The sequence below is a fragment of the Aethalodelphis obliquidens genome, unplaced genomic scaffold (assembly GCF_003676395.1).
Source record: "Aethalodelphis obliquidens isolate GAN/ISIS:26980383/991018 unplaced genomic scaffold, ASM367639v1 scaffold37, whole genome shotgun sequence".
Classification (NCBI taxonomy): Eukaryota; Metazoa; Chordata; class Mammalia; order Artiodactyla; family Delphinidae; genus Aethalodelphis; species Aethalodelphis obliquidens.
In genome coordinates this window covers 2,768,311-2,795,620 of record NW_020837981.1, presented here as the reverse complement: position 1 = coordinate 2,795,620, position 27,310 = coordinate 2,768,311, and the positions used below count along the sequence as shown (strand labels likewise).

At 48.7% G+C, this 27,310-nt stretch overlaps 2 protein-coding genes across 4 annotated transcripts; both read right to left on the bottom strand.

Moving 5' to 3' along the window:
* Positions 1 to 4,562: 4,562 nt before the first annotated feature.
* LRIT2 (leucine rich repeat, Ig-like and transmembrane domains 2) lies at positions 4,563 to 8,850 on the bottom strand. Of its 2 annotated transcripts, none has more exons than XM_027129625.1 (3): positions 8,741 to 8,850; positions 7,669 to 8,450; positions 4,563 to 5,409 (listed from the first exon to the last, which is right to left on the bottom strand). In XM_027129625.1, the coding sequence occupies exons 1-3, from the start codon at positions 8,848 to 8,850 to the stop codon at positions 4,592 to 4,594; spliced, it is 1,710 nt and encodes a 569-aa protein (XP_026985426.1). In that variant the 3' UTR covers positions 4,563 to 4,591. The 2 variants fall into 2 exon arrangements, with proteins under 2 accessions (XP_026985426.1, XP_026985427.1); XM_027129626.1 differs by having other exon boundaries at positions 4,563 to 5,385.
* Positions 8,851 to 12,821: 3,971 nt separating this feature from the next.
* Positions 12,822 to 26,970, bottom strand: LRIT1 (leucine rich repeat, Ig-like and transmembrane domains 1). 2 transcript variants are annotated; one of them, XM_027129699.1, is made up of 4 exons: positions 25,317 to 26,970; positions 21,016 to 21,482; positions 17,857 to 18,162; positions 12,822 to 16,630 (listed from the first exon to the last, which is right to left on the bottom strand). In XM_027129699.1, the coding sequence occupies exons 1-4, from the start codon at positions 25,649 to 25,651 to the stop codon at positions 15,657 to 15,659; spliced, it is 2,082 nt and encodes a 693-aa protein (XP_026985500.1). In that variant the 5' UTR covers positions 25,652 to 26,970; the 3' UTR covers positions 12,822 to 15,656. The 2 variants fall into 2 exon arrangements, with proteins under 2 accessions (XP_026985500.1, XP_026985499.1); XM_027129698.1 differs by lacking the exon at positions 25,317 to 26,970 and adding an exon at positions 23,910 to 24,176.
* Positions 26,971 to 27,310: the final 340 nt, after the last annotated feature.

The following is a 27,310-nucleotide window of genomic DNA, read 5'->3' as shown; positions in this document are numbered from 1 at the left end:
TACAATCTGACAGCCCTGGGTCTGAATCCTGGTTCTGCCACCTAAGTGTGACTTGGGACAAGATACCAAGCATCCCTGGGGCTCACTTTCCTCATCAGTACAGGATGCAAAAATCACTGCTATGAGGATGACAAGAGCTAATCTATGCAAAGCACCTGCCACCAGCTTTGTTTCTGCTGATACAAGCTCAGGAGACAGGCGCTATTCTTAGTTGTACACGAGGGCATTTGAGGACGGCTGACGGTCCCCACGCTACAGCATCATACCCTGAGGAAAGGATTTCTTCTGCTCATCCTTACCTCCAGGATGTTTCCACCCTCTGATAGGAAGAGAGAGGAGAGTGGACCAGGAGGCAAGTGGGGGAGGGCGGGGCAGACACCACAGCATCTGTGACCTTTGCAGCCCTACAGATTGTGTTTGAGCATCTACGCTCCCAGGGAGTTAGGAACCAATGAGACTGCCCCTAAGAGGACCCATGGGACTCTGTACTGAACAGCTGTCCCCCAGAGTCCAGCTGGCGAAGTTTGGCAAGAGCTGGGCAGGAGCCGGAGTCTCCTGGTTCTCTGGCGACCGGACGCTTTTTTTTAAGTTAATTTTTATTGAAGTATAGTTGATTTACAAAGTCATGTTAGTTTCTGCTGTACAGCAAAGTGAATCAGTTATACGTATACATATATCCACTCTTTTTTAGATTCTTTTCCCATAGGTCATTACACAGTATTGAGTAGAGTTCCCTGGGCTATACAGTAGGTTCTTATTAGTTATCTATTTTATGTATAGTAGTGTGTACATGTCAATCCCAATCTCCCAATTTATCCCTCTCCACCATGAGGACTGGAAGTTTTGAGAAAATCCTGGGTCAGCTCACCCAGCATGGATGTTGGCATCTGTTGGCAAGCAGGAATACTTCCCCGACAGTCTTCAAGGGCCCCGAGTGTGGGAAGATGGGCAGAGAGAATGGGGAGGATGCCAGGTGAGGACTAAGACTGCTGACTGGCATGTGGACACAGGGAGGACCCCTTAGGAGATTCACAGAAATAACTGGGTGAGGGACAGTGCTCAGAAGGTCTTAGTTTCTGGGACTTCCCTGGTGGTCCAGTGGTTAAGAATCCGCCTTCCAATTCAGGGGATGTAGGTTCGATCCCTTGTCGGGGAACTAAGGTGACACATGCCTCGGGGTAACTAAGCCCGCGCGCCACAGCTACTGAGCCCGCGTGCCACAACTAAAACCCAACTCAGCCAAAAATAAAATAAATAATTTTTTTTAAAAAATAGAACGTCTTAGTTTCTAGAATGAAGTGGGTAAGGCTTAAGCAACCATAATTTGATCAATAAAGTAAGTGACCTTATTTTGTAGCAATGGGCTGGTGATATTGGTGACATTATAAAATTGTACAAATGCACCTCTTTGGCTGAGTGAGGTCCAGTCATTTATTTATTAATCAATAATTTACTCAATCATTCTTTCAATAACACAATTTCTGAGTATATCATCTGTGTCAGGCCCTCTTGTAGGTGTGAGGGACACAGGCTCTAACAAGCAAAAAGAAAAAAGGACAAAACACCTCTCTCAAGTTGCTAATAACAGATGCCTAGGACTAGCAATGGCTTCATTCTAAAAGCAAGTAGCCCTGCTTACAAATGTCTCCTGTATCAAAGGCACTTACCTTAAAAAGACCTGGTCTAAGCTCTAAACAGATTCCCAAGAGCATGACAACTGAATCTAAAACTATAGCATATTTGAAACACTATTTATACAGAACAAAACATTAATTAAGCATTAATTAAACAGAATGTGAAGGACATTAGCATAGATACCCTGTCTTTATATGTATTTATACATATATGCATGTATTTCTACATAGACACACATATGTAATCCTAATAAGATCTGCTGTTCCAAATGACCAGTCTGTCTTCTGAGTCACATTCAGAGAAAACACAAATGGACATGGATGCCTTAAATGGTGATACTTATTGAGGGCTTACTATGTGCCGGGCATTGTTCTGAGATCTTTACATGTAAAAATTCATACAAGCATCAGGACAACCTTATGCGGTAGGTGCTATTACCCCTACCATCATATTGCCTAATGGATCTAACGTGCATCTTTAGGACTTTTTTTTTTGCAGTACGCGGGCCTCTCACTGTCGTGGCCTCTCCCGTTGCGGAGCACAGGCTCCAGACGCGCAGGCTCAGCGGCCATGGCCCATTCGCCCAACCGCTCCGCGGCATGTGGGATCTTCCCAGACCGGGGCACGAACCCGTGTCCCCTGCATCGGCAGGCGGACTCTCAACCAGCGCGCCACCAGCGAAGCCCCATCTTCAGGATTTTTTAAGGGGCAGTCTAAGGGTCTTAAAATATCAGATTCTCAGAAATCCTCTCTAGATTATGTTCCCTCTCCCTAAATTTCCATGTCACAGACGCAGCTGAACACTGCCCCTGCTCAGGATATGCTCCTGACTCTCCCTGCTACCCACACTCCTCTTCCGCAGCCCCTTCCCTCCTCCTATCCCTCTGCCCACACCCACCACGAAGCTTTCTTTGCCCGAAGTGGAGGCCAAAGCCTCCACTCCTGCCTTCAAGGTAGCCCCAGGCCACTTCACGATGACTGCGCCCCCTCATGACCCACGGACAGCCTTTGAGCCTATGAAAGGAGTACGCAGAGGCCAATGGAAGTACGTTCTTACCCTGCTCCGACCACTTTTTTTCTAAATTTATCATGGGAAATCTCTCATAAAAAAATTCTCCGCTACATTACTTATATGTGTGTGTTATTTGTACACATATGTATACATAACTATATATATGTACATATAGTTAAAAAATTCATGTTCTTTGGTGTGACAGTGGAATTGTGGTCGTGTCTTTTTGAAACTTCATTATCTGTTTGGAGATAGAACTAAAATATTCACAGGTGAGTTTTGTATTTACCATAAATACTCCAGTTTAAAAAACCTGTTGAGAGCAAGGACTAGATGAAGTAAGAGTGGAAAATGTTAAAAAAAAAAAAAAATTACGGAAGCTGACTGAAGAGAAGAACAAGATTTCCTCCACTTTTGGTGTGACAGAAATTTTCCATGAAAAAGCTTCTGGTGCTCAGAAAAAGATAAATGAGGAGAACTTGAAGAAGTGAGGTAACAATTGGTCTGAATATGAGAGCTGTCTTCAATTTTTTAAAAATTCATCATAACCAGCACTGATTATCAACACAGTCCAGGTATTGGATGAGCCCAGCAGCTACAGCAAGAAAGGTCACTCTCTGCCCCAAAGGGCTTGCAAGTAACAAAGACATTGCATATCCTGTTCCACTCATTATTTCTTTTTCCTAGACATGTAAAGTCAAGGAGGGCTACTTGGAAGACGTGATACATGAGATGGGTCTGGAAGGATGAGTAGGAATTGGTAAGGAAGGTGGGAAGGAGAGAGAAAATATTTCTGGGGATGTCACAAGGGGGTCAGCTCACACTTGAGTCTTCAGAGCGTCTCCCTGTGGCCAGCGGGAGAAGCTGTGAGGACACAGATGTCGGTTTAAATCCTGGGAAAGACCTTCACTAGCAGGGGTGCGTGCAGGGACAGTGAGCTGTCCCCACACTCCACGTGAGCCCCGTAAGAGGAAACAACCACCTCTCAGGGGTTTAATAAGAGAGCTTGGAACATTAAATGGGGAAGGGAGTGCGGATTATTTCCTTATTCATATAAAAACATTTGTCACACTCAGCACTGCGATACTAGGGACACAGGGCTGAAAAAATAAGCCTTAATCTCACAATCGCATGAAACTAGGTGGGAATCAGGACTGTGTAGCCTCCTCTTTGTAATAAGTATAAGAGCAATAATAATAATTATAGTTATATGATTTTATATAAATTCTTTTCTTTCCAAATAGGGCTCCTGTGACCCTGCTTTCCATCAATCACTGGACCATGAGCCCCGGGCTGCAGCCAGTCCCCTGTTCCTCACTGCTGATAGCACCAGGCTCTCAGGAGCACCAAGGACTGCTCACAGGGACACAGACACCCACAAATAGAGACTCACATCACCCACCAGGCTCTCATCACCCCAAAAGGCAGCTTTTTAGAACATCAAACTTATGTGATCTCAGTTGGGAGTTTGCTGTTAAAAGGAAGAACAATACTTTCTGAACAACCGGAGACACAAGAGACTTCAAAGCAAACATTTAAAGGAAACAGTGGAGCTAGAACCTCTTTGGGTGGTGCCTCCTGCCTACTAGTTGGGTGACATTGGTCAAGTCATTGTAACTTTCTGGGCTTCTGTTTCTTCACCTGTAACAAAGGCTAGAATCCTACCTTTCTGCAGGAGGATAACACGTGTGAAATGTGTTATATGTAAATGTTCCATGTAAACATGTAAATGTTATAGGGTTAGATATTTAGAAAATAACATTTATTAATTTCGAGTCACCATGGATAACTGGACAAGGGTCCATTGGCACCAGTTCTGTGAAGATAAGAATTGTGTCTCCTGGATCATTGTGTCAAGTTCAGAGCCCTGAACTGAGCAGCTGCTCAATAAATACTTGTTGACTAAATGGGTCAAGCCAAGTTGAGCTGCCACAGAGATTTAATTTAGGGGCTGGAGGCCCACACCATTCCTCCCGGGCCACTATCTCCCTCTTCATCTCTCTCCTCGTCCCCCTCCCCCTCAGCACCTCTGTGCCCCAGGCCATCTTCACAGACAGCTGTGTGGTCTCTGTAGGAGACATCCCTGTGCTCTGGGACTGCCAGGGGGCATCTGGGGGCTTTCCTGCGATGAGGACAGCAGCGCAGGCCCCACTCCCTGCAGCTGCAGGGAGCCTGGACTGCCCAGACATAGGCGCCCACAGGCACCGAGAGCAGCACAGCACACAGGATCACCGTGGTGTGCAGGAGGCGCTCCCGTCCCTCCAGCCCGCCGTGGTCTCGGCCCGTCACAAAGACCACACACCGGCCCTGGCGTGGGGGCTGGCGCCCCAGGCTAAGGCAGACCTCATATTTTGTGCCGGGGAGGAGATCATCCACCAAGTATGTGCTGATTCCTGGGCCGACATGAATGACCTCCTTCCTGCGGGCTTCTTCCGACCCAATGTAGAGGGTGAACCACTTCTCAGGGGTGTCGGCCGCCACAAACCATTCCAGCACGATCCCACGCACTGTCTGCTTAATCACCCGCAGGTCAACGTAGGCATTGCCCTCCGAAGTGGAGAAAAGAGAATGGAGTGTGGGCGCGGCCTGGGCGGGCTGGACGTGGAGGGAGATGACACAGCTGCTCCTGCCGATGGAGTTGGAGGCTACACAGGTGTAACTGCCCCTGTCTACCAGGTGGGCAGCAGGTATGACCAGCTCCGACAGAGCAGCATCTTCTGCAGTGGACGAGGTCAACACTGGGTAGAGAGACAGCAAAACAGCTCAGGTGGACATTTCTCTGATAGACAGTCAGCTGGAGAGTGTCCAGCAATGCCAGTTTTTTGTTAAAAGGTGGTGGCGACCATTTATTAAGCATGTACTAGGCGCCAGGTGTTGCCTCTCAGCAATCCTGTAAGGTAAGCACCCAAATTTTACGCATGGGAAGTTGGGGACTAGAGTGATTAAGCAACTTGCCTACAGTGAGAATCGTTCAGGGGTGTCGATTGATCTGGAACCTAGTTCTTCTGTCTAGGAAGACCACACTCTATTTTTTTTTTTTTTTTTATGCGGTACGCGGGCCTCTCACTGTTGCGGCCTCTCTCGTTGCGGAGCACAGGCTCCGGACGCGCAGGCTCAGCGGCCATGGCTCACGGGCCCAGCCGCTCCGCGGCATGTGGGATCTTCCCGAACCGGGGCACGAACCCGTGTCCCCTGCATCGGCAGGCGGACTCTCAACCACTTCGCCACCAGGGAAGCCCCAGACCACACTCTTTTAACTTCACTAGCTCCTCCCACCAAACGACCTTAGTCTCGCTGAGCTAACACGTGGTTTCCAGGAGATCGCTAACAACAGTGCGATTGTACAATACTGTGAGCTTCAGGAAGTGCCTTTTTACCTCCAGGATGTAGAGTGGCTCAGAGCCTGGAGCCAAGTGCCTGGATTCTATCCATTACTAAATATATGGTCTTGGATGTGTTGCTTAGATTCTCTTGGCCTCAATTTCCTCATCAGTAAAATGGGATGATAACAGTATTTACTCCACAAGTTTGATAGTAAGTGCTCAGTAAGTGTTAGCTGTTATTATTACTAAGAGAATGGATCTAACATGGTACCAAAGAGAATGATAATAGAACATCACAAAAGATAACATCTGGATGCATCTCATCATTCTCAAAGAGGCTACGACAACAGATCCTATGTTTCTCCTTCATTGGTATTTAACCTCAAGCCTATGAGACGTAATCAAATGATAGGAAAAAGTCAAAATTTCAGCTAATTAAGTATTTTTTAATCATCCAGAGTTTGTCACCATATATAACAAATATCTGGGTGACTGATTGTACTTCTCAAGTTTCACTTAGATATTTCTAGTTGTCTTCTAGATAGCATCGAGATACTTCTAAAGAGGCCATCCCTGGCTTTGTGATGTACCCCAACGCTGAAGGGTGGCATTAAAGGTGATTTCAGCTGAGGTGTGATAACAGAGCATGAACTTCAGGAAATGAGAGGCAGTTTAGAATCCCAGCGGTGGGGCCCACGAAGGTCACTCCCTCTCCCTGGGTCCCAGCATGGCAACTTCAAGCCAATAGGTCTGATCAACACAGCGGTAGGAAGTGCAAAATTCAGTCAATATCTAGGACTTCCCAACCTTGCCTAGTAAGAGTTAGCTGGGGGGTAGGCAATGGCAGAGGGAGGAAACACTTGTTAAAATACATTCTCTCAGGCCCTCCCCTGGACTAACGGAATCAAATCTCCAGGGAGAGGCCTGAAAATTTTATTTGAAACAAGCACCCCAGGTGATTCTGCTCAGAGAAGTTTAAGAAATAAGTAATAGATAATCTCTAGAATCAGTTCTAGTCAGAAATTCTCTGATTTAAAAATACACGGTATGGTTTTTTTGCATCTAGAAGGCTTTCAAAGAATATATGTGTTCATATACAATTCTATAGTATTTATATCAATACAATATTGTTAAGTCAATTCATATATATTAACATCTTACATCCTATCAAGATCTATAAGCAACAAATATATATATATGCAACAAATATGTATGTAATATATATATTTACATCTTACTTCCTATAGAGACCTGTATGCAAAAATATATAGATATATATTATACATATATGTGTGTAACAAATATATATTATATTGATAGATAGATCTGTATGCAACAAATATATAAATATATATTATATGGAGTACATATATTTACATCTTATATCCTATAGAGATCTGTACGCAACCATGTAAAATAATGCCAATAGGGAGTTCCCTGGCGGCCTCGTGGTTAGGATTCCGGGCTTTCACTGAGTCGCATGACCAAATAATAATAATAATAAAATAATGCCAATAGTGGAACACTGTCTCGGAATTTTTTCTGTCGTGGTGAGTATAATTCAGGTCTGTCCCAGTCTTACCTGCACCCCTCCTTCATGATTGACCCAGTTTAGAACTTCTCTATTGAGGGCGGGGTTGCTACAGACCTCCCCAACCGCCCCCCGCCAAGATACGTGGAGAGGGTGCATGCACTTACCATCAAATTCCCTCCACTTGCTCAGGGGATAAGTCCAGGCAATAGTTGGTGAGGGGCTAGCCTGTACCAAGCATCGCAGGGTCACATTCTGTCCCACCCGGATGCTGACATTGGCACTGGGGGTTGAGATCTGCGGCTTCATGCAAGCACTGAGCTCTGTTTCGTGAAAAAGCTGCCCTGCCTTGGAGAGAGGACCTCGACACGTGAGGTAGGGATTCACCAGGACTACTGGAAGACTGATGGACTTTACAAACTGGACAAGTCCCCTTAGGCGACAGTCACATAACCAGGGGTTGTCGTGCAGCGCCAGCATCATGCTGGAGAGAATCTCGGTCTCACAGCCAGGCTGCCGGTGTTTCTGGTAGGCTGGCCAGTTCAAGAAGACACTCTTGGCTACAACTGTAAGCCTGTTGGAGGATAGGTCAAGGTAGGTCAGGTTGACCAAGAACTGAAGAGCCAGTTCAGGGAGTGCATCAATCCTGTTGTGTTTGAGGTCCAAGACCCGCAGGAGCGGGGTGGCACGGAACTCCGTCCATGGTACTGAGCGGAGTTTGTTGCCCTCCAGTCTCAGCTCTTTCAGTTCTGACAGGTGCTCCAGGGCTCCTAGATGGATCACAGTGACATTGTTAAAATTGAGCCAAAGGTACTCCAAGGTGCTCATGTTGATGAAAGACCCTCGGGGCAGTTCAAATAAGGGTGAATTTTCAATTCTCACTTGCTTGAACTCTTCAGGAAGTTTCCTCGGGATCTTTCCCAAAGTGATAGACACGCACTGCAGAGTCCTGTACAAAAAACCACAATAGCTTTGAGATGTACATCAGGAAACTGGGAGGTGGGATCAGGCTTATCCTGGCATTAGACATATGCATTAGAAGGAAATAATACGATTCTCTTGAAATACAAGAGTTAGACCCATTTTGGTAAAAGCGCGCAGTTTATCAAAGCTCAGCACCGGTTAGAGGGAGTCTCACAGAGATTTTGCTGATTTCCTGCCAAATCTTGGCCTGCTCCCACTTCACACCATCCCCAAAGAAAGCCCGTCCCCTACTGGGATCCTGTTAGCCCAGCGCACCTGCCAAAACTCTCCTCTGAGCAGGTACATCCTGGCAGACAGGATAGCTGAGCTGCATGTGAATCCAGAAAGACCAGAACTAGCAAGAAATAGTGAGAAACTGAAGCCATGTTCTTCTGTGAGAAACTACCTTATGAGTTTTTGAATAAGTATAGTCCAAGCTTCCGAGTGGCAAATCCTATTATTGGTAATCCATAATGATGTAGGTCAGCACAGCAGCAGCAAAGCCCCTGGATGCTCTGAGGTCTGTTATGGCCCATATCACAAGCTCAGTAAGAACCCAGAAGAGGGAGCTATGTCTCTTAACTAAGGTCAGAAGATTTACCGTTTTTCTGGTTTTTGAGTCCAGAGAGCAAACTATAAGCCAGATGTCCAATTCAGTCCTGATACTGCCTCCCCTCAGTCTCATAAAAAAGATCTGAGAGGACTTCCCTGGTGGCGCAGTGGTTGAGAGTTCGCCTGCTGATGCAGGGGACACGGGTTCGTGCCTCGATCCGGGAAGATCCCACATGCCGCGGAGCGGCTGGGCCCATGAGCCATGGCCGCTGAGCCTGCGCGTCCGGAGCCTGTGCTCCGCAATGGGAGAGGCCACAACAGTGAGAGGCCCGCGTAACGCAAAAAACAAACAAACAAACAAAAAGATCTGAGAAACAAACAGGTAATGCTATCCTGAGCACTATGGTTCAGGAGATTTGGCCAGAATACATCTAATACTTCATCAATCACAATTGGCTTCTGTAACCTAGAATTTTCAACCAGTCTCTAAAAGTGAATGCAGATAATGGTTAACAAAGTAATTCTGCAACCACTCCTATCAGTGGTAATCTCCCCAGCACCTCGCGTGGTGGATTCATTTTTCTTCTGCGTTAAGACAGCTGCACCTGCTGCTTGGATGACCAGAATCAGAGAAGCATCACGGTACAGAGGTTAAACCACGAGATTGTGTTTTCTGATTAAATCAAAGCATGTTTCTTATCCTAGATCACATAATTTATCCTGAATGCTGTGTATTTCACATGTTATAAATCTTCCCTGAACGCTGTGTATTTCTTATGTTAAATTTTTTTTTTTTTTTTTGCAGTACGCGGGCCTCTCACTTTTGTGGCCTCTCCCGTTGCAAAGCACAAGCTCCGGATGCACAGGCTCAGCGGCCATGGCTCACGGGCCCAGCCGCTCCGCGGCACGTGGGATCTTCCCGGACCGGGACACAAACCCGTGTCCCCTGCATCGGCAGGCGGACTCTCAATCACTGCGCCACCAGGGAAGCCCAGTTAAAATTTTTTAAGTGAGATAATATGTGGTTTTGTATATTTGATCTGCCATTCTTCATTCATTCAACAAATATATATTGGTCATCTGCTCTAAGCCACACCTTTGCTAGGTGCAAGGAAGGCCATGGTGAGCAATACTGTTATAGATCCGGTCCCATGGGGTCTTCTATCTAGCTTATACTTCCTAGTCTTGAGATCTTTGGAAAGTCGGTTTCTCCTGTGCAAAGTGAGAAAATTAATGAATTCTTTATAGTGTTTCTAGGAAATATTAATATTATGCAAAATAAAGTACCTAACATAAAGTAGGTGCCCAATAAAGTTTAATTCGCCTCCCACACCAACAGACTCTGGAAGAGAGTCTGCTTTCCATTACCTGGGGTACTTTCTGATGACTATTGAAATTCCATGGGTTCCCCTAAGATTCATGATATACATTATATTCTATAAAAGACCTCAGGGAAGAAAATCCGCTTAGTAGCTAACCAGTGAGAGGGGAAATGGGTCACCACGTAAGCTGATTACACCCCAGGCTTTCCATCCAAGCCAGATATTTTTGCTGGAATTTCCAGACAGTCTAACTCTACAATCTGGCTAGATCTCTGGACTTCCTCTCAAAGTGAAAATTTAAAAAGCAAGGAGAGTACAATGAGCACAAAGCTGTGGCAGATGTGGAGAGGTGCTGCCTAGACACCCTTCAAGGAATGAGTCGATGCTCAACTCCAAGGAGTGCTTGCATGAGGTCATGCCCTTCCCCAGGCAGCCCCAGGCAGAGACTGAGGGAGGTGAGGGCACAGGGCCCTGGCCAGTCTGGCCTGATGGGGGCAACTCTGATGGGTGATTCTCATTCCAGAGTTCTCTACCAGGTTGGCCAAAATTTTGCCAGCCTTGCTTTGTGGGAAAATGTGATTCAATCCATGGGTATCACAAATGACTAGTGAGTTCTTTTCTCACCCCAAAATAGAAAGGCCTAAAGAGCCCTACATCCCCACAATTTCTTCTCTGTTCATCCCATCCAGCCTCTTTAAATGAATCCAGCTCAACTCAACCATTCAGTGGTCTGCCGGAAAATTGAGAAGGATGCCCACTGGTATGTCATCTCTGGAATCACTGCTCCTTCTTCTCTCCTGACTCCCTCATCCTCTAGTTTCCTTATTTTGTATATAGGCATAGGGAATAGCTGTGCTGTCAGTTAAAACAGGAGACTAGAACAATTAAAGTTAGCTTGGCTCATGTCGTTTCTCTTATACAACTAGTGGTTAAGTGGTGTCCCTAAACTCAAGAGACTTAACAACAAAGGGAAGGAAGGAAGGAATCTGAGGATATTATAGCCCTATCACCCTTCTGGAAGGATGCTTTTAGGAGCTTGGCTCTTAGGATTTTTAGTAGAGACAGAATCTTGGGGGAGGAGTTACTCTGTTTTTGTGAAATTAATTAGATAAAAATGGCTTCTGAGCAGCAGCTCCCTGGCTTGTCTTAGATTTCCTATCTGTTCAACTGGAAAACGCCCCCTTCCCCCCATCCCCCAATATGATCGGAACTTTGGGAGAGTTCAGACAGAGAACTAGGCAACCTACCAGGAAGCAGATAGGCTGTCCTTCCTCTTTCTCAAGCTGGTGTTTTTCCTTCATTCCTCCACCTGCTCCAACCATGTCTCAGACGGTCTTCTCGGCTCCCTGTGCCTGTGATAGACACACAGAGGACTACATCCCCACGCCCCTTTGAAACAGGTGGGCTACGTGACCAATATTCAGGCTAATGAAATGTTGGACGAAATAATGTTTTAAAAGCCCCTATGTGATTCTCCAGGTTCTCTTTTCCCTTGTTGCAGCAACTGTTGACATTCCAGGTGGTGAAGTCTTCATCAGCCTGGGTCGCCGAGTGAAGAAGAGAGCAGACCCCTCCCTCCATCCTCATTTCCCACTCACTCAAGTAGACTCTGTGAGAGCAGGAATAAATGTTTCTTTGTTAAGCCGCTGAAATCTGAGAATTGTTAGCACAGCATAAGCCTAACCAATCCTGACTACAATGCCCATACAATAAAATATGCTCAAGTACTTGTAAACTGATTTTTGTCTCTCCTGGATTATATGATAGTTAAAACAAAAGTTTCCAGCTCTAGCCCTTTAAACGCACTGCTCACTGAGCCCCTTGACTAACAGCCTAGTTTTAATAGCCACATCCACTTTCCAGGATAAAATTTCTGTTGTCTGCCTTTTGGTTCCCTGTAAGTTTACATGTCTACATCAAGTGACAGCAGACATACCCTCTGCCTAGGTCAGGAGGAATATAACCATGTTGCAGCCAAAAAAAAAAAAAAAGACATGCTGGAGATGTCATGATTCCAACCAACCTCCAAACAAGGCTTCCAAGGGCCACATGCTGTGGGATCACCCTAGTGCAGGCTGGTCTTCAGCATTTGAGAGACTAGAAATTCTTTTTTTTTTTAATTAATTAGTTTATTTATTTATGGCTGTGTTGGGTCTTTGTTGCTGCGCGTGGGCTTTCTCTAGTTGTGGTGAGTGGGGGCTACTCTTCCTTGTGGTGTGCATGCTTCTCATTGCAGTGGCTTCTCTTGTTGTGGAGCACAGGGTCTAGGTGTGCGGGCTTCAGTAGTTGTGGCATGAGGGCTCAGTAGTTGTGGCTCGCAGGCTGTAGAGCGCAGGCTCAGTAGTTGTGGCGCACGGAATTTGTTGCTCCATGGCACGTGGGATCTTCCCGGACCAGGGCTCGAACCCGTGTCCCCTGCACCGGCAGGCAGATTCTTAACCACTGTGGCACCAGGGAAGTCCTAGAAATTCTTCTCTCAGGATTTTAAGAAGACATTAGGTTTCCAGGGACTGACTCATACTAACCAGATTCATATACCAAAAGACTAATATATAAACAGGACATCATTTTATTTTTTACAGTGTGAATTTGTTTTTTCCAGTGACTTGAATATTCATGAGCACAATCCAGGATGATTCTTCTCTACAAGAGCAAACCAGGGAAGACAGAACACACAAAGAAAGGCTGACATATGGGTATTTGGAGGCTGACCATCTTGGGGGCCATTCCATTCAGACCACCAAGGTAGGTCTTCATGAATCATTGGAAAGTTGAAACTTTCTTTCTCTCTCTCTTTCACACACACACACACACACACACACACACACACACACACACACACATTACTGGATAAATACTAACACATTCTTGCTTTCAAGTTCCTGATTTTTCTTCAAACAGAGTTCAATAAAACTGCATGTTAGTTGGGTCAATAATTGTTCAGTCTCGATTGGCTCAGCCAATCTTTTAGAGAAAACATCTTTATCATTTCAACAGATGGCTGCTGTCATCCACTGCACTTATATTTGTTCTGATTTGGGGAGTGTCTGTCAGTCTCATATACCAAACCATCAGAGTTGAGTCTTAAGTCTCACAAGGCATAGCAGAAATGCCTTTACAAATCTAGATCAGGGGTTGGCAAATTACAGCCTGGGAGCCAAATCCAGCCTGCCACCTGTTCTTGTAAATAACATTTTATTTGAACTCATCCATGCTCATTAACTTACATATGGTCTGGGGTTGCTTTCACACTACATCAGCAGAGTTGAGGAGTAGTAATGGAGCCTTAAGTATCTCCTATCTGGCTTTCTTTATAGAAAAACAAAAGTTTGTTGACCTATGATGTAGACAGTGGCTTTGTCATTTTCCAACCAAATACTTTCTCTAACCAATAGCAACAGCCCCCAAGTTAAAGTCAGGTGCACCCTACAGGTGATGGGCAGGGAATAGCCATGTATGGAAATCCCACATTCACATGCACTGGTGCTCTCAGGATTCTGATCCCAGGTTTCAGTAGCTCAAAAAAATCCATTTCCATAGTAAAACTGCTGTGGGTCACACTGCAGAGATCAATTCTGAACAAAGACCCTCAGCCTGGCCAGAACATTATCAAAGCCACGGATTCTCCAAGAAAATCCATCACTGTGCTCTATAAATTATTCAGCTCTTTGGGTTTCAGTTTTCTTGTCTGTAAAATCAAATAGCCCAGCCTTCAAAACAGGTCATTGTGAAGATCAAAATGAGAGAAACCAAGAAAAAAAGTTGTAAGGTTATCTGTTGTAAGGTCTTTCGTAAATGTGAGAGGAAGTACGGTAACTGTAGACACCACTGCATCACGCTGGTCTTTATATTTAGCAAAGAGTCAAGACAATATGGTGTCTCTTAGGTGATATTGGAAAGATAGCTTTCCTGCATCACTTGCTGTCCCCAAATTTTCTCAGTTATTACCCAAAGGCCTTGGCACCAAACAGCCTGGATGCTCCCTTCGTTAGAAGCCACTCCTTCAGACAAGACAGAACATTGGCCCTTCTGCTGGGAACGTTTGTCTTCTCCTATGTACAGAGATGACATCTCAGAGGTTTCCCAGCTTTAAGCAAACTGAACAGGAATCCTCCTTTGAAGTGGCTTACTGAGTGACCCAGAAGGCTCTGAGACACCCTCAGGAACCCAGGTAAGTTTCAGTTAGAATCACAAATGCTGCTACACGGGGACAGAGGTGAGCTGTGTGCCAGACAGCATTGAGTGTACTGTGCCACCTGCCACGGAGGGTCTCTCAGATCCCTCCAGCCGGACATTCTGAGAGTAAACGAGCAGTAGTCTCCTGGGCATCATCTAAACTTCTAGAATTTACTGAAAATCAGATGATTATCTCTAGGCAGAATGGCACCCGGAGAAAAAAATGTTAGAATCCATGTGTCCACAGTGAGGGTCTCTGCATGTGCGTGTATGTGGCTGTACAAATGTGGCAAATGCATAAAGAGACTATGTGTGACTGCCTACGAGTTAGCATAAATGGAATCAAGATGCAGTATAGGAAAGTAGCAAGGACTATCAACTCTGGAAACAAGTGCATGGTCCAATTTCTAGAGCTGCCATTTCCTAGCTGTGTACTTGTGGGCAACATAGATTAGATCACTGCTCAGCAAAATATGTCCTGCCCTACCATTACCTCCATGGGAGAACTATTCTTTCCTGCCTTGTTTAAAGTTTAGTTTTGGCCATGAGACTTGCTTTGGCAGGTAGAATATGGGAAGAAATGGCAGTGTTAAGGAGCTTAATTGGCATCACATGTTTTTGCTCATTTCTCTGATACCATCTGACATCTCCATGAAAGAAGCCTGCCCCAGGTAGCCACTGACTCTCCATCCTGAGCCCCAAGTAGGACACACGGAGCAGAGCCACCACAGTCAACCCACCGACCTATGGATTGTGTGAAAATAAGTGCTTTTTGCTGTATACCACTGAAATTTTGCCTTTATTTGTTACACAGCAAAAACTGACTGATACGGGCAAGTTACTTACTCACCCTGTTCCTTCTCCAGGTAAGTGGGGAGAAGAGTGGTGCCTGCTGCAAAGTGTTGTCATAAGAATTCAATGAGTTAATGTATATAAAGCACTTAGAACACTTTCTGGCACATAGTAAGTGCTTATATAAGTGTTAGCTGTTGTTGCGGTGGTGGTGTGTAAATGTATGAGTAAGCAGATACCCAAGTAGGTAAGAGTGGGTGAGCATGGATTCAGGTGTCAGAGTGAGCGCGTGGGAGGCGAAGAGGGAGAGTGGTTGGGAGCAGGCGTGTAGGCACCTGTGTGCACGGCCCTCAGCAGAAGTACTCGTTGATCCGTCTGCCCACCCTGACGCCCAAGGCCTGAGAGTCCAGGCTGGAGTGGGCAGAGAGGAGCCTGTCGGCCTCACTGAGGCTATGCTGGGACAGCTCCTCTGAGCCATCCTCACTGTGGCCCAGTCTCTCCAGGTTGACGTAGGCACCTGTGGCCTCAGCGGAGCCCCTGGTGTGGCACTTGCGCCAGCGGCTCTGGAGAGCGCTGCAGCAGACGAGCAGCGTGAGGGGCAGGGCGATGATGGCAGCCACACTGATCACCACCACGTTGATGAGCCACTGAGTGGCTTCAGCATCCACCACTTCGTCCGTGGAGAAGATGACACACTGCTCCTTCCGGGGCACCAGGCCCTGCACGCAGACACACGCCACGTACTTGATCTTGGGCACCAGCCCATGGATGGTGACACTGGTCTTCCCAGGCTGCACCACCATCCGCCGCATGTCGCGCTGCCCAAAGACTGCGTAGAGGACGCTGAAGGAAGTTGTGTTCCCAGCCTGGGGGGCCTTCCACACCAACGTCACGCTCTGGTAAGTGTCCCCCACCACCTTGAGAGAGCTCACCCTTTGGGCCTCCTGGGGTCCTGCCTGCACATCCAGGTGCTCTCCTGGGGCCCCCATCTGGAAGGGCTGGAGGATTAGTTGCTCCTTCGTGTTGGGCACAGGGGGCCGAGTGGCTGGGACAGCAGGCTCGGGGATGTGGGGGACATGCCTGGCCACCATCTTGTTGTATGCAGCTGCTTCTGCCCCCTCACCTGTCCTTGCCCACGGTGCCGCTGGGCCCCCACTGTGTTCCGTGGATGTCTGGGGCTCAGAGACGACCAGGGAGATAAGAGTCTCAGAGGCTCCCAGGAAGTTCTTGGCCTGGCAGATGTAGTCTCCAGAGTCAAGGTGGGACACAGCAGGCAGGCCCAGCAGAGTCCAGATCGTGCCGTCACTGGAGACTTCCTGGTGCACTGTGGGGAAGAGGCACGTGTGGGAGAATGAACGGGCCCATCTGCCCCAAGCTTCCTTCCAGGGCTGAATTCACAGCCCCTGGACTGTGTACATTCTGCCAAACACCCTGTTATCCCAAGAACAGACTGGGCATCACTGAACTTTTCTTAGATTAGCCATGGGGATGGAGATCACCTGGGCTCCAATTTGGGGAGACACAGGCTGAGACATAGTCTAAGAACGATCAGCCTTCTAAATCTGAGATGCTCCCACTGTGTCTTTCAAGGGCCTGAGTTCTGCAGAGCTAACCCGTCAGGGGTGGCAGGCTGATGCTTTGGGAGTATGGTGGGTTGGGTGAACCTGAGGCAGAGGCCCAGCTAGAAGTGCTCTGCACACCCCTGCCTGGCCCCACTGCCACTTCAATCACAGCATCTCCAACTTTCTGTATTACATTAGTGGAGCTCCTTACACAGTTTTGTTTGTACATTGATTTCAAGCCCACAGTCCTAGAGCAACGCTTGCCAACCTAGTTGGGGGAAACACAGAAGAAAGCTGGGAGGGATGGGAGGTGTTCTGGTCAGGTGCCAAGAAATTATTCCTCCTTCACCCTGTTTCTGCATGTAGGTGGGCTGTGACTCCTGCAAACCTCCCCCACCAAGTGCAGGGATGGACCACCTCTGTCTGCACAGCAAAAACGTCACAGGCAGTTCCTCCCTGTACAAGCTGTGTGATGCAGACCAACAATTTAGCCTCAGTTTACTTATACCCCAAATAGAAGGATAATCAGTTTGTTCTTTAAAGTTCAGTGACACCTTGTACATAATACATTTAACATATGAAGCGCTCAATAGATGGTAACTCCTAGCATTAGTTACTCCTAGTGATACTGGCTTCATATTCACAACTTGGAACCTTACTATCAATATTAAATACACTAAGAGAGCATCTTCTACCAAAAAACCAGTGTTTTGCTCCTCTCAGGGTGGGCCCCACGTCTCTGATAGAGTGGCTGGTGGAATATGACAGGACAGGTTGAGATCCATTGTTATTACTGAAGCCACTGTCCCCATGTCCAGCCTCTGGGCGGAGTCCCCCAACTCCACTCAGACAGGGTGGGAGTAAAGAGCCTTGCTCAGCCTACCTCCCTCTCCCTGGCAAACCTGAAGCCCCATTCCCCCGCATGTGGGATGATGACCCACCCGCCCCAGTCTGGATCTCAGCACAGCCGTCCCCAGAGCTCACACACCTGTGCCGTTGAGTGGGTGCCCGTTGGCCCTACTCCAGCTCATTTCCGGCCCAGGGACCCCGGAGGCCCCACAGCGTAGCAATACTGCACTGCCCAAGGGGGACCTGATGCTGGCCGCCCCCGGACGGAGCTCCGGACTCTGGCACCTCCTCAGTTCCAGCTGGCTGAAGGTCAGTCCGGCCAGGCTGCGCGGGCTGGCACACCTCAGCCTGGCCTCTATGAAGGCCAGGTTTGGGGCCCAGCCTTCCAGGAGATGGACCAGGTCATAGAGTCGGCAGTCACACACCCAGGGGTTGTCCTGCAGCCCTGCAGGGGTGAAAGGCAGGGCAGGAGGTGAGACCTAGATATTCAGATCCCCAGTCCCAGCCCCCCTTCTCCCCCAGGGAGGACAAGGCACGTTGTGAGCTCAGGGTCAGCAGAACTGGCCTCCAGACCCAGCTCCTTGCTTCACTACAACCTTAAGCCCGGTTCTTCATCTGGAATGACAGCATTACTCCTGTTTCTGGGTGGCTATAAGCATAAATAAAGATAAATGATATTAAGCGCCAGGTAAGCCATACAGCGTGCCGACAAAATTGGCAGTTACTGCTGCCACTCTCGGACTGATCCTCTCAGGCTACCGGCCAGGCAGTGGGTATTTCTGCAATACGCCAGAATCCATCCATTTCTAGAAATGCTTCATGAACCCAACCCCCCCTTTTTTTTTTGGCCTTGCCTTGCATCTTGCAGGATCTTAGTTCCCTGACCAGGGATCGAACCCAGGCCCCCTGCAGTGGAAGCCTGGAGTCCTAACCACTGGATCTCCAGGGAATTCCTGACCCCTGTCCTCCCAGTATAAGTGGCACTTTCAGCATCACCCCAGCAAAGAGTGTGGCTGTTCTGAGCCACGGTCCCTTTGACACAGGCTCAAAAAGACAAGAGTGAAGATGACAGGGAACCCAATCTTATGTTATATTCCCAGCCATCTTTACTTTAAAATTGAACACTTTTATAGAGCTGAAAGCAGGTCACTGCACCTACCCTGTCAAATAACCTTCAACATATAGAGAGGTATTGTGGGTCCTCAGTTCTAAGACACAGTTCCTTTTCATATGTTTGCATTTCTAAATACAAAATGAATGCATTTAATGTGATGTCCTTTCTACCCTCCACGGATTGTTATTAAATTTGATAGCATCTAATCAATAGCATATTATATGTTTGCATACATGTATTTGATACATTTGGAAACGGAAATGTCAAGGGTTGGGGAAGGTGGATTCAGACCTGCTTGTATATCCATGACTCCCGGGTCCTTTAGAGCACTAGCTGGGAAGGCGCCGGCTCCTCTGCTATTCCCCACCCCCAACACAGCCAGGTGACGGCTACCTTGTGTCACTGGTTAAATGCATTTCCTGATGCATCTGCACCCCAAGAGTCATCACTGCCCAGCTCTGGTGGTGAGCTATCTGACTTCACACAGAATCCCCAAAGAATTGATGCAAATGGCAAAGTTAAAGGACAATGAAACTTTCACCAGTCAGACTGGCAAAAGTTAAACATTCTGACCACTTTAATTGTTAGCTTCATGAGGGAATAGATGTTCATCCGTCTTGTTCACTGCTGTATCTGCAGCATCTAGAATGGAGCCCACACATTGGCTGGCATTCAAATAAGCTTGCAGAGTGGACACAAGCATGGATGGTCGTGCACACTACTGGTGGGGGGTAGGAACTGGCACTTTAGAGACTATGATTAATATTAAAACATCTAACGTGCATACTCCGTGACCCAGCAATTCCACTTCTCAGTTCCTAGTCTAGAGAAACATTTGTCTCGGTGCACGAGGATACATTGTCAAGAATGTTCTCTGCGGCATCACAGGTGTTAACAAAATAATGGAAACAATTTAAAGGCCCATGAAAGGAGGAATGGCTAAATAAACTGTAGTATAACTGTATGATGGAATATTATGCCAGAGTTTTAAAAAATGAAGTTGATCCATTTGTAGTAACTTACAAAGATCTCCAAGACATAGTGCAGGGCAAAAAAAGTGCTGGTTGATACATATGATATGATGAAATTTTATGCAAAACACACAGCTAAAATTTCTATATGCATGTATGTTTGCTAAAATTTCTATGTGCATGTATGTTTGTATATGCACGTGTATGTAAATGTAAACGATAGGGAACATGCAAATAAACATAACAGTGGCTACTTTTTAGGAGGGGAGAAGGAATTATAATCAGAAGAGGGCATAAAATATAAATACATATATATAGGACATTCAAAGTTGATTTTCAAAGAAACAACGTCTTTCCATGTAAGTACTACCCTATACAATGTCCTTTATCAGGTGACATAGTCTGTAGGGTGGATGGAGCTGGAATGGGCTTTGCTATTCCCTGCTCCACATCCAGGAAGTGAGGGGTCTAAATATTCCCTCCTTCGGCTTCCCTGGTGGCACAGTGGTTGAGAATCTGCCTGCCAATTCAGGGGACACGGGTTCGAGCCCTGGTCCGGGAGGATCCCACATGCCGTGGAGCAACTAGGCCCGTGAGCCACAACTACTGAGCCTGCGCGTCTGGAGCTTGTCTGCAACAAGAGAGGCCACGACAGTGAGAGGCCCGCGCAGTGCGATGAAGAGTGGCCCCCACTCACCGCAACTAGAGAAAGCCCTCTCACAGAAACGAAGACCCAACACAGTAAAAATAAATGATAAATAAATAAATAAATATTCCCTCCTTGAGAGACTCTCCCAGGCCTCAGGGCAGGAGCTGCCCCAAACTGCTCTAAGATTGCTCCAGCCCTCGGTGCTGCTGGACCTCACATGAGCCAAGGCATGCTCCAGGGACACCTGCCAGGAGGCCTCTCTTCTGACACTGCCCACCCACTCCCTACCACCCACTTTCTGGCAGGGCCTCACCATGATTCCAAACCCCTCATGGGACAAGGAAAAGGGGCAGAGCTGGGGTCTGAACTGCAGCAGTCTGGCTGGGAGCTTGAGCTCCTAAACCTACCTACCAATGTGTGCCTCTCATTCAATCTTTACTCAAACCCAGAAGGCAAGTGTGATTTTCCAGGTAAAGAACTGAGACTCAGAGAGGCTTTAATAAACTTGCCTAAGACCCCCAAGTCTCACTAAAGTGGTTCCAAGTGAAGGATGCCATCTCTTACCTAGGACCAGCTTGACGTGGTGGCCGGGAAGGAAGGGTCCCTTCTGCAGGTGAGTCCAGGTGGTGAGCAACTCCTCGGGGAGCCTCAGCAGCTGGTTGCTGGAGAGGTCAAGGAAGGTGAGGTTCCCCAAGAAGCGCGCGGCCTCCGGGGGCACAGCCGAGAGGCGGTTGGCCTGCAGGTCCAGCAGCCGCAGCTTGGGAGCGTCCCTGAGCGCCGCCCAAGGGAAGGTGACCAGGTGGTTCCCGGGCATGCGCAGCTCACGCAGGCGGCGCAGGCCCCTCAGCATCAGAGCGTTGAGCTCATAGAGCGCGTTGTAGGGCAGCCACAGCTGCTCCAGGCGGCCCAGCGCCTTGAAGGCCTCCCCGGGCACCCTGCGAATGGCCGTCCGCTCCAGGCGCAGGCTGGAGGTGTCCAGCGGGACAGATGCTGGGGGCAGGGTCATGTCAGGGTCGTTGCACACCACTGTCCTGGTTACAGAAATGGGAGTATTTGAGTAAAAGTCCTGTAGGGTCGGAGATTCCCCCTTACTTAACCTCCTTTCAAGAGACCCCCTGGTGCGCATGGCCTCATAGGACACAAAACCCAGACTGTGGTGTGCCCTGGAGGTGGGCTAGTAACAAGGTTCCTTCTGTTTTCTCTTTGGGAGCTTCTTGCTTGCAGAGCCTCTCATAAGTGTCCCAGGAGGGCCGTTTGGTCTCGGTCACTGGCCTGAAGGACCTCAAGCTTGAACTACTACGTCCCCTTACAGCCTACACCACCTGCAGTGCACTAAGAATGAATAGTATTTATAAATCCTGAGATCATTTTGTGCATTGCAGCATTGCATCTATGAGTTAAAAGGGTTCCTTTGTTAAATTATAGCTCAGTTTTTGTGACTGCTTTGGCTTTTCTTTATTTAAAAAAATATATATATATAGCAACGGCATCAGAACTGGAAGCCACACACGGGATGCCTCGAGCCTCTCCTGACACTGAGGGACCATGAGATGATCAAGGTGTTTAAAAGCTGGAATTTTGCAGCCCCACAGCTGGATTCACCTCTGGGCTCTTTGCTTGTTGGCTGTGTATCCTTGAGTCTATTATGTAACCTCTATTTTCGTCAGTTTCCCCAGAATAATAGACTCCACCGCACAGGGTGGTTTGGGTGTTTGAATGAGTTCAGGTGTGTACCAGCTCTGCATACCTGTCACCTGTAGAAGCCCGATTGCTATTGACCACTGTTGTAAGTTTCTGCATCCCAGCACTGCAAGTACATCAGGTCAGTCTTACCAGCTCCTTCCAATGCTCCTTCTGCCCAAACAGTGACTTCTTAAACCTCATTCTATTAAGTTTGACACTAAAGCAGATAGACAGATAACAGGAGGCAGTCCCCGCCCTCGAGGAGCTGACAATGCAGGACTGTGTTAAATGCTATCACTGAGAGCAACACACACACAGACGGTAAAAAGGGAAAGATTCTCAAGAGAACGAAACTTTGAGTCTGGCCGTGAGGGACCCAGCCCTTGGGCAGCCCCAGTTTCGTCTGGAGGATGTTTCTGCTCACACTGAAGGAGGTGGGGTGGGAGTGAGGTGGGGATATTGTTTAGCTCTGCTAAGAGAGGTTGTTCTCTTGTAAGGTCATAACGCATCTGCTAAGAGAGGTTGTTCTCTTGTAAGGTCATAACGCGTTGCTCGTATCATTCTTCCTGACACCACACACATACGCACACACACACACAAACACACACACATGCACACGCATGCACACACACACACACACACACGCTCCACCAGCATCCCTCAGCTTAACTTTCATACAGTACTCAAAGTCAGCTGGGCTTGGCTTGCTTTTGTCAATGGTGCCCACAAAAGGCCCAGTTACTTCCGCCCACTCGTATTCATTCTTTAGATATACATGGAACCCCTGCTGAGTGACAGAAGAATATCAGGCTCACAGCCCCCGTCCCCATACAGCTTATAATCCAGCAAAGGAAGAAAAAGCATTGGAGGCAATGATACCTTCAGTGATAATGGAAGCTTGGGTGTTGCAGGGAGGAAGGTCTGGATGTAGGTGGGAGGAAGGGAGTTGATGGGAAAACATGTGCTGGAAGGGGGAGAAAACGGTCAATGGAGGGATCAAAGAAACCGATAAGAGCCAGCACAGGCCAACCGCACGGCTCCTGGTGGGGCAAATCAGGCATGAAGGACAAGGGGGCACATCTCTCCAGGTGCCCAGACTCCTCCCCGCCTCGCAGCCCCAGGAAACCCCAGGACCCACAAGTACACACACTCTGTTCATGATAGGGGAGCGTGGAGCACAGGCAGGTCCATCAGGTGCTCAGGTGTAAGGGCTGGGCCCTCCGAGAGACCCCGGTTAAAGATGGGGTGAGGAAGGTGTCTGAGACACAAAAGGAGACTCTGTCTGACTGCACAGCCTGTGCCCTTGGCCACTGGAGATCTCAGGTTTCCCAACAGCCTTTCATGGCCTCATTCCCCTCATTCCTCACACTCCATGCAGATGGGCCGGTGCCTATCAGCTGTGGGACTTCTGGGCAGGTAGAAATGACGGTGAGAGCTCTCGCTTCAGAGGAGGCATAACCAATAGCTGATGTTAGGGGCCCTGGAAACTGCCCTTGGAATTTCATTTTCCATCCTAAAGTCAACCTGCTATCAGAAGCCCTTCCTGGTCCCTGCCCATGGCAGCATCACCAGGTAAGAAGAGTTCTTGAAATGGAACTGAAGTTCTGGGTTCCAGGACCAGCTCTGCCACTGATGCTGTATGACCTTGAGCCCTGTGCTCTCTGTAGGCTGAAAGGGAGGCTCTTTGTCACCCTGGTCACACTGTCCTTGGCCATGGGCTATTCCTGGCCTATTCAGGGCTTAGCCCTGGCTTCCCTTGGGGAGAAGATCCTTACCTCTGATGAGCCATATGAGTTGGAGCATCGCAGCTTTGGGCCAAAAATGGAGCTCTTCCTGTTCTTCAGACCACATGGGGTATCCTTTCCTATCCTTCAGACCACATGGGGTATCATGGGGTGCCTCACTTTCTCTACCTCCCCTCACACCCAATCAGCCTGACCTATTGCTAAGATCATTGAAAGAGTTGCACTGAGGGCTTCCCTGGTGGCGCAGTGGTTGAGAGTCCGCCTGCTGATGCAGGGGACACGGGTTCGTGCCCCGGTCCGGGAAGATCCCACATGCCGCGGAGCGGCTGGGCCCGTGAGCCATGGCCGCTGAGCCTGCACGTCCGGAGCCTGTGCTCTCCAACGGGAGAGGCCACAACAGTGAGAGACCCGCGTACCGCAAAAAAAAAAAAAAAGAGTTGCACTGATAACATTGCTGTCCTGATCAGAAGCCATCAGTGGCTCCCCAACACCCATCTAAGACAAGGGAGAAAGGGAGGATGAAATTCCAGAAGGTTGGAAAGATGGTAGGAAAGACCCTAAACCAGAGACTGAAATCTCTGAGTAAGTTGGGAAATGCAGTGGTCATTAACAGATGGGCTGAAGAGGTCAGAGAAAAGATAGTTTAAAGACTGCCAAAGAGAGATAGGGAATGAGCCATGGAGGAAGAGCAAGGGTCCACAAACCACGGGAGCCTTGGGGATGTCCCAGGGAGAGGAGGAGAAGAGGATGGAGGTGCTCTCAGGGCTCAGATGGGGAATGAGGAAAGTCAAAGAAGAGGCTGAGGATGGAGGGACCCTTGTTTGCAATGGAATGGGCACTCCTGGCCTTTCTGAGAGCCCATCGAAAGGGGTCAAGGCTGAGGCTCCTGGGGGTTGGGCCAGAGGAGACCCAAAGTGGGAAGAGTATGAGGAATCGGGTGGTCCCATCATGGGTGGGGCAGTAAGAAATACCTGGGATATGATTTGGTACCCCCAGGAGGTGGGGCAAGAGAATGGAAGAGTCCTGGGAAAGAAGGGGCTGGGGAGATAGAGGATGGTAGGGGGCAGGAGAGAAGGAGAGGAAGAGAAAGAGGTAAGGGGGAGACTTCCTGTGCCCTTAAAGAGGGTTCCACTCACAGGATCCTGGAGGAAGACTCAGGAAGGATTTCTGGAGCTGGCATACCTGTGCCCCACCCCTGCCCCATGTGTAAAGGTACCTGGTACTTCCACTCCACCCCCGAGGCAGAGCCACACCCTGCTGACTGGAAGAAAATGCAGCCCAGACAAGCCCCACGAGACCCTTGGGTCTTGAGGGCCAGGGAGATGGAGGTTTCACCCCGCCACGGTTCTAGGGCCATGCATCCAACCCCTCCCAGCCCAGCCTAGCTGGTGGAGCCTGGGAGGCTGGGCAACCCCCCCCGCACACCTGGTGCCGTACCTGGCTTTGCTGCCATCGCCCAGGACATGGAGGCTGCAGCTGCACTGAGAAGGGCAGGCGCCCCGGGCCTGCGGGGGTCCTCCGAGGGCCAGGAGCCACAGAATGCCCACCGCCACCCTCATGGCTCCTGGCTCCTCTGTAGGCCGGGCAGGGGCCTGTCCCTTACTGCTCTGTCCTGCTGCCCCAGCAAACCCAGCAGCTGCCCACACCCCCAACTGAAGCCATCGGATAATCATGGACAGGCTGGGGATTAGGGAGGGGGAGCCCTGGCCACAGCGGCTCAGCGGCTTATTGCTTCCTGGAATCGCCCAGTCCTGAAGATGGGGGTGGGGCATCCCCTTCCAGAGCCACAGCCTCAGGCCCAGAGCACGTAGGGCCCGGCAGGAAGTGGGCAGCCACCCAGAGGCAAGCGGCTGCTGGACTGCCCTATGCCAGCCAGGCGGCGGCTGCACAGCCCCCACAGGGTGCCTGGGCTCAAAAGAGATGAACGCTGGCCTCTAATAAGGGTCACTGGAAATCCTCTCCAGTGACCCTGTCTTATAGTGAAAAGGCATTGAGATGAAGGTGGCGAAGGCATTAGAAAGAGCCCAAGTGCTGGGCCAGGCCAGCTGGGTTCAAATCCCAGCTCTTCCATTTGCAGGCTGTGATGTCGGGTAAGTCACACGGTCTCTTGTGGCCTCTGTGTCCTTATCTGCCAGAGGGAAGTAATGTTACTCTACTCAGGGTGTTTATGAAAATTAAACAACCCAAGTTTCTCAGACCTTGACAGCCTGTGGGAACAGAAGCTTTCTTGGGAGTAGTAAGTACCCAGTTCCACGGGCACTTCCAAGTACCTGCTCACGGAGGAGCTGGGAAGGATCAGCTATTTGGGGGCAACCGCAGAGGTGTCTCCCATGGACTCAGGAACTCTCCCAGCCCACTGGTCAAACAGCTGCCTCCTGGGGTACCCTGCGGCACCGAGCCTCAGATCACTGCCATCTGAGCCTTCAGGGCATTACCACCAATGCCAAAGGCATGAGGTGTCTTGGCCTGAGGGTGGAGAGTGCCCCTCCCCTCAAGTTATCTCACTCCAAGGAGGGTCTCAGAGCAGGATCTCCCAGAGCTTTGAGAGAAGCTAAAAGCTTCTGTCAGTTTTTACTGATTGTCCCCTACCCCCAACCTCATTCCACCATAGACATCACCTGTCACTCATTGATTCTTCACGTTTGACTCCAAGGCCTTGCTCTTTGGCCCAGAAAACCCTACCTGGTTCCTATGGCTTTTCCAGAAGGTTCCTCAGCCCATGCGCCTAGACAAACCTACACCAGTGAGGTGTGACCAAGGCAGATACCTGGGGCCCTGGTATACACACAAAATACCTGTGCCAGGCCTGTTTGGACAATATCGGCTTCCAGGAAACATTGGTTCCCATTCCTTCCTCTCTTCCCATTCAGCCAATGTGATTTTCTCAGTGCTTCCCGCCTGTACCTCCTCCTCCCCAAACCACAAAGCCAGCCCTGCCCATTCCCACCTCTCTGGCTTTTTCTCCTTCTTTTGGCCATGCCGCATGGCATGTGGGATCTTAGCTCCCCGACCAGGGATCAAACCCATGCCCGCCTGCAGTGGAAGCGTGTAGTCCTAACCACTGGAACACCAGGGACTTCCTGCTGGCTTTTCCTCCTTCTGTTGGGGATGCAACAACTCTGCTCTCTTTTGCCAGCCTAAATTCTAACCTTGGTTCCTGGTCCTGTCCTGCTTTCTCTTCTCCCTTGAAGTCTTTTGCAATCTTGCAGGCATAAACAAAAAAAACCTGACATATGTTGCTGGTTACAGTAATGCAAGATGGAAATCAGGAAAGGCAGGGAACACTCTCTGGTAACTGGGTAATCAAGGAAGGCTTCCAGGAACACGTGGAAAGTCAGCTCAGCCCTGAGGGGTGGTTAGGCTTGGATAAAAGGGCCAACAAGAGGAAAGGCATGGGAAAGGAACATTTACAGGATAAAATGAGCTGCTTG

What these genes read in the sequence shown, in the direction of transcription:
- LRIT1 (XM_027129699.1), bottom strand. Translation starts at nt 25,651, where the DNA reads ATGCCCCACCCCCATCTTCAGGACTGGGCGATTCCAGGAAGCAATAAG. An exon ending in CCACGTCAAGCTGGTCCTAG is followed by an intron (nt 18,163 to 21,015) that starts GTAAGAGATGGC and finishes TCACCCCTGCAG; the next exon opens with GGCTGCAGGACAACCCCTGG. An exon ending in GCACCCACTCAACGGCACAG is followed by an intron (nt 16,631 to 17,856) that starts GTGTGTGAGCTC and finishes TCTTCCCCACAG; the next exon opens with TGCACCAGGAAGTCTCCAGT.
- LRIT2 (XM_027129625.1), bottom strand. Translation starts at nt 8,850, where the DNA reads ATGGCTTCAGTTTCTCACTATTTCTTGCTAGTTCTGGTCTTTCTGGAT. An exon ending in TCAGAGGAGAGTTTTGGCAG is followed by an intron (nt 8,451 to 8,740) that starts GTGCGCTGGGCT and finishes TTTTTTGTACAG; the next exon opens with GACTCTGCAGTGCGTGTCTA. An exon ending in CAAGTGGAGGGAATTTGATG is followed by an intron (nt 5,410 to 7,668) that starts GTAAGTGCATGC and finishes TGTCCACCTGAG; the next exon opens with CTGTTTTGCTGTCTCTCTAC.